At 41.0% G+C, this 6,478-nt stretch overlaps 1 protein-coding gene across 5 annotated transcripts in view; it reads left to right on the plus strand.

Moving 5' to 3' along the window:
- Tipin (TIMELESS interacting protein) overlaps positions 1-6,478 on the plus strand; it is a 22,871-nt gene that overhangs the window by 2,663 nt on the left and 13,730 nt on the right. For 3 of the 5 annotated variants that reach the window (XM_031344470.1, XM_031344467.1, XM_031344471.1), the window contains exons 2-4: positions 2,400-2,535; positions 3,828-3,900; positions 4,922-4,997. In XM_031344470.1, the coding sequence (XP_031200330.1) occupies positions 2,406-2,535; positions 3,828-3,900; positions 4,922-4,997 (279 nt within the window). In that variant the 5' untranslated portion in view covers positions 2,400-2,405. The remainder of the gene's footprint in view (positions 1-2,399; positions 2,536-3,827; positions 3,901-4,921; positions 4,998-6,478) is intronic. The other 2 variants (XM_031344469.1, XM_031344468.1) reach the window with 1 other exon arrangement.

Raw genomic sequence — 6,478 nt, forward strand, 5'->3', positions numbered from 1 at the left:
GATTTGAACTTAGGACCTCTGGAAGAGCAGTCAGTGCTCTTAACTGCTGAGCCATCTCTCCAGCCCCTGCTGTTAAGTCTTATAAGAGAATTCTGGGCCATCAAGATGGCTTGTCAGGAAAAAATGCTTACAGTACAAATCCAATGATTTAAATTTAGTTCCAAGATGGTGAGAGAACTTGTGGAAGCTGTTGTTATGCTTCCACATGTACTCACAGTGTTATTACCCAATTTAGGGACATTTGAGTGGTCGCTTTTCTCTAAGGTCTCTGGCTGGCCTCGGGATCTGTAACTATGATGAGCTCTCTGTTCCTCCTGCCTCTGCCTTTGTGTTGGGATTGCAGGCTATGTAATCTCAGGCAGTGGTTAGGAGTTGAGAGAAATTAGGGGTCAGGGAAGTAATGTTATATTTGGGAAGTAGACGCAGGAGGATCAGGAGTTAGAGGCCAGTTTGGCCTATGTATAAGACCCTCTTTGAAAATACAAGAGTAGGACTTGGTGGGTGTAAGGGATTTACTGCTCTTGAAAAGGACCTGGGCTCTGTTCCCACCACCTACACTACAACTCAAGACTGCTTGTAACTCCAGTTTCTGGGAAATACATCACCTTTCCACTTCTTTGAACATATACACATGCATACTGCACATATACACAGACAAACACACAGGTAAAAATATATCTTTGTCAGTCAGGTGGTGGTGGTGAGCTTTAATCCTAGAACTAGGGAGACAAAGGCAGATGTCTGAGTTTGAGGCCAACCTGGTCTACAGAACAAGTTCAGGAAGATACAGAGAAACCCTGTTTTTTTGGGGAAAAAAACAACAAAAACCCAAATAAAAAACAAGTTTGTACTAGAAAAACCGGAAAAAAAAAACAAAAGCAAAAAAACCAAACCACCTTTGTATGAACATGAGGTTCTTGACAGTGGAAATTGCTCTTTTCAAGGAGTCTAAAAAGAGAGAGAGTATTAAGTAAAGTTGCCACTACATAAATTTTATTCTTGTTTTAAAGAGTCTTATGGTCCGGCCAGCTTTGAACTGCTCTGTAGCCGAGACTGACCTTGACCTCCTAATTTCCTTTTAAATGCTGGCATTACAGGTGCCACTATGCCTGGCAAGAATTATATTAAGATCTGTATATTTTAAAGCCTATTTTTCCCTACTGGAAAATTTTTTTTCTTTTTTTGAGACCATGTCTCTCAAACTGTCCTGTACTGTGCTATATAGAGTATACTGCCTCAACTCAGAGATCTGTCTGCAGATCTCATTACAGATGGTTGTGAGCCACCATGTGGTTGTTGGGATCTGAACTCAGGACCTTCGGAAGAGCAGTCAGTGCTCTTAACTGCTGAGCCATCTCTAGCCTCTACATTGGATTTCTTAAACTGAATTTTAGCATGATATCAGCTTTATATTTTCAAAAGCTTAGCCAGCTGTAGTGAGAATTCATTGAAAGAGGTAGAAGTGAATGGAAATAATGGTGTGCTTGAAACAAAAGTGTTGTGAAGTGGCTATAGAGATAAGGACAAATATTAAAGGAAAATTTAGGAAATTAAATGGACAGGTTATGTTGAATATAGGAAGGAAGTGTCAAAGATGACTTGTCTTTAATTTGAACGGCTTGATGGGTGTCACTGAGTGAATAGAGGGTATGTAGAAACTCAATTTTGTAGCCAGGTGGTGGTGGTGGTGCAGTAGCGTCAGTAGTGTACATCTTTGATCCTAGTACTCAGGAGACAGAGGCAGACTGATCTCTGAGTTTGAGGCCAGCCTGGTCTATAGATCAAGTTCCAGGACAGACAGATAGGGCTACACAGAGAAACCTTGTCTCTAACTACCCCTCCCGGTCCACAAGAAAAGTATTTAATTTTCTGTATTAGTTAATAAATGCTCTTGACAGTTGAAAGCTGCAAAATGGACAATAGGGATCTGCAGTCCCAAAATATGGTCTAGGTTGGAAGAATCAAAATTAATAAATCTGGGGGCTGGAGAGATAGATGGTTCAGTGGTTAAGAGCACTGGCTTAACTTCTTAACCTCTTAACCTCTTAACAGAGGGTTTGATTCTCACCTAAAACTGTCTCCTTAACTTGAATTCCAGTGATGTAATGTCTTCTGGTCTTCACAGGCACTGTATGCATGTGGTATACAGACATACATATATGCAAAACACCCATGTACACAAACATTAAAAAACATGTAGTTATTTAGTGGTAGGGTCTACATTCAGTTCTGATTTGTCATTTTCCTTCATACTTACTATCTTCTACTTTTAAAAATCTTGTGTGACTTTGGAATGTGGTTTAAGTGATTGTAACATGGCTTTCACTGTGGATGGAACTAGATTGTGTGATAGGAAGACTGTTTTGGCTGGATAAAAATAACTTTTTTTTCTCCTGGAGGAAAAGATGTTAGAACAAGAAGAAAATGGCTTGTTTGAAATACCAGATTATGAACACGTAGAGGATGAAACTTTTCCTCCCTTCCCACCTCCGGCCTCTCCAGAGAGAGATCCTGCAGAAGCTGAACCTGATGAAGGTCTGTGTCAATATTTCACGAAAGTATCCTTTGTTTATTGGTTTTGTTGTTGTTGAGTTTTTTTTTTAAAGCAGGATTTCTTCATATAGCTCAGTCTGTCCTGTAGACTCTGGAGATCCAACTGCATCTGCCTCCCAAGTGGTGCTAGGATTAAAGGTTTGAGACACCAAGCTTGGTCGTGGTTGTTGTTGTTTTAAAGGTTTGTTTGTTTGTTTATTTAATGAGTTTACTGTAGCTGTCTTCAGACACACCAGAAGAGGGCATCAGATCCCATTATAGATGGTTGTTGAGCCACCATGTGGTTGCTGTGAATTGACCTCAGGCCCCGTGGAAGAACAGTCAGTGCTCTTAACAGCTGAGTGTTCTGAGCCATTTCTCCAGCCTTGTTTGTTGTTTTAAAGATTTATTTTTTATTTTTATGTATGTGAGTACACTGTCACTGTCTTCAGACACACCAGAAGAGAACTGTGGATGGTTATGAGCCACCATGTGGGTGCTGGGAATTGAATTCAGGACCTCTGAAAGAGCAGCCACTGCTCTTAACCTCTGAGCCATCTCTCCAGCCCTGTTTGTTAGTTTTGTTTTGTTTTTAATGTTTTTTTTTATTATTTTATGTGTATGAGTACACTGTAGCTGTACAGATGGCCATCATGTGGTTGCTGGGAATTGAACTCAGGATGGCCCCACTTGCTCCAGCACAATTCACTGTAGTTTGTCTTCAGATGTACCAGAAGAGGGCATCAGACCTCATTACAGGTGGTTATGAGCCACCATGTGGTTGCTGGGATCCGAACTCAGGACCTTCGGAAGAGCAGTCAGTGCTCTTACCCGCTGAGCCATCTCGTCAACCCTGTTTGTTAGTTTTTAAGACAAGAGCTCACAGTGTATCCCAGGCTAGCCTTGCTCTGGCAGTCCTGCTGTAGCCTACTGAAATGTCCCACATAGTTATCTGTCAGATTAGTCTAGAAATGATACATTTTGCAAATAAGGCTTGAATTTAAAAAAAAAATACTGGCTGGGTAGTGGTGGTACATTCCTTTCTTCAATTCTAGCACTTGGGAGGCAGAGGAAGGAGGATCTTAGTAGCTTAAGGCCAGCCTGGTCTAACAGAGTAAGTTTATAGGATAGCCTAAGCTACATAAAGAAACCCTGTCTCAAAAAACAAACCAACAAAAATAACTATACTTATCTATTTGTGTGTATCTGAGTGTATGTGGGCACACGGGTGCTACTATGTGCATATGGCAATCAGAGGACAATTTTTAAGTACTAAATTTTGGTGTTTTTACTAGGATCAGGGAGTGGAGCACCTGTTCCCCCAAAGAGAACAGTTAAAAGGAATCTACCTAAGCTAGATGCTACAAGGTAAGGGCACTTACTTTGATACATTTATAGATTTCTATACAGGGTTTTTCTATTTTTATTTCTTTTTCCTTTTGCTCCCGCCCTGCTCACTACAGCCCCGGTTGCTCTGGCTCCGCTCCTTCCCCGGAGTCTAAGGCTTAAGATTTATTGATTTTTATATAAGTGAGTACAATGTCACTCTCTTCAGACATACCAGAAAAGGGCATCAGATCTCATTCTAGATGTTTGTGAGCCACGATGTGGTTGCTGGGAATTGAACTCAGGACCTCTGAGTTTAGTGCTCTTAACCACTGAGCCATCTCATCAGCCCTTTTCTTCTACTATTACAAGCTTTGGTGTGTGATTTATAGATCAGATAGAGTTCTGTAAAGATTTTTTTCCTCCTTTAAACATTTTCTTTTTTTTTTTTTTAAAGATTTATTTTATTTATTTTATATGTATGAGTACACTGTAGCTGTACAGATGGCCATGAATCATCATGTGTGTGGCTGCTGTTGAATTCAGGACCTCTGCTGGCCAGCCCGCTTGCTCGCTCTGGCCCCGCTGGCTCCAGCCAGCTCCCTCCGGTGTAATTCACTGCAGCTGTCTTCAGACGCACCAGAAGAGGGCATCAGATCTCATTACGGGTGGTTGTGAGCCACCATGTGGTTGCTGGGATCCGAACTCAGGACCTTTGGAAGAGCAGTCAGTGCTCTTACCTGCTGAGCCATCTCACCAGCCCCCATTTTCTTTTTTTTTAAAAAAAGATTTTATTTATTTATTTTATATATGTGAGTACACTGTATCTGTCTTCAGACACACCAGAAGAGTACATTAGATGACATTAGATCCCATTACAGGTGGTTGTGAGCCACCATGTGGTTGCTGGGAATTGAACTCAGGACCTCTGGAAGAGCAGTTGGTGCTCGTAACTGCTGAGCCATCTCTCTAGCCCCTTTTTTTCTAATTCAGGAGGAAATATTTTTTTTCTCATGATCTTGGTTTTCATATGGCTAGAAATTCAAAATATTTCTCTTCACAGATTGACTTCAGAGAGAGGGCTTCCAGCCTTAAGGCATGTGTTTGATAAGACGAAATTCAAGGGGAAAGGTCATGAGGTAAGAATGTCTGATTGATCTTTATTTCTTAGCAATAGGCATTGACTGAATTCAGGACAAGTGCTAGAACCTGTGCTAAACAATACTACTGAAGTACATCCCAGTCCTGGTTTATTTTAGACTTTTATTCATTCAAAAAAAATTTGAGACAAAGGGTTATGCAGCCCTGACTAGCTGTGTTGGTCTTAATAAGAGTGCCATATATTTAAATGCTTCGTCCTTAGGGAGTAGCAATACTCAAAAGGATTAGAAAGGTTGGGGAGGTGTGGCCTTGTTAAAAGAAGTGTGTCTCTCCAGTGGGGCCTTTTTTTTTGTTTTTGTTTTTTTTTTGAGACAGATCGGGTGGGGCTTTGAGGTTTCAAAAGCCCATGCCAGGCCCAGTCTTGTTTTCTCTCTCTACCAATGGATCAGAATATAGCTCTCAGCTATTGCTCTAGTACATGCCACCATGCTCCCAACCATGATGATAATGGACTATAAGCCTTTGAAACTTAGTGAGAGAGACCCTCATCCCCACCCCACACACTCTTACATTCTTTCTTTTGTAAGAGTTACCTTTACCTTGGTCATGGTGTCTCTTCACAGCAATAGAACAGTGACTAATGCTCTAGCCTGAACTCACAGATCTATCTGCCTTTGTCTGTCTGTTTCCCAAGTGGTAGGATTAAAGGCTTGTATACCTCTCTTATTTTAGAGGTCTTCTTTTTTCTTTTCCTTTTTTTGGTTTTACATCTATTACATATGTAACACGTGCAGCTTGGTTTTCATGTGGGTTCCAAACAGCTGGAGCAGGGGCTATCTCAAAAGTTGTTGCCTGTATATAGAATATGTTCTTTTTGGGTTTCTCTGTATAGCCCTGGCTGTCCTGGAGCTCACTCTGTAGACCAGGCTGGCCTTGAACTCAGAAATCCACCTGCCTCTGCCTCCCAAGTGCCGGGATCAAAGGCGTGCGCCACCACGCCCGGCTTAGAATATGTTCTTCTAGCTGGACTGCCTTGTCTGGCCTCAGTGGGAGAGGAAGCTCCTAGCTTTGCAGAGACTTGAAGTACTAGGGTAGGGGATACCTGTGGGGGCTCAGAGGAGAAGGAGGAGGAGAGGATAGATGGAGGAAGGATTGTGGGAGGGGGTGAAGAGGAAGGGGGTAAGGAGTGGGATGTAAAGTGAATAAGTAAAAAAATAAAGACAGGAAAGTGAGATGAAAAAAATAACAGTGAAACTGGGTTGATTCTGTTCTTAAGAATCTATACTGTTGTTAATCATCACCTCTAGAGAAATAGCTTCAGTGAAATAGAAAGGGTACTTGGAAGAACTAAGAGAACATCTTGTGTAGTTTCATTTTTTTGCCACTATGTTTAACGTGGCTTTGGGAAAATTATGTCTGAGTCTCTTGGCCCAGATTTTATAGCAATAACATTTACTTTGCTTTTTCTTTTTTCTTTTCTTTTTTTTTTTTTTTTTTTTTTTTTTTTTTTTTTTTTTTT

Source organism: Mastomys coucha, unplaced genomic scaffold (assembly GCF_008632895.1).
Source record: "Mastomys coucha isolate ucsf_1 unplaced genomic scaffold, UCSF_Mcou_1 pScaffold23, whole genome shotgun sequence".
NCBI lineage: Eukaryota > Metazoa > Chordata > Mammalia > Rodentia > Muridae > Mastomys > Mastomys coucha.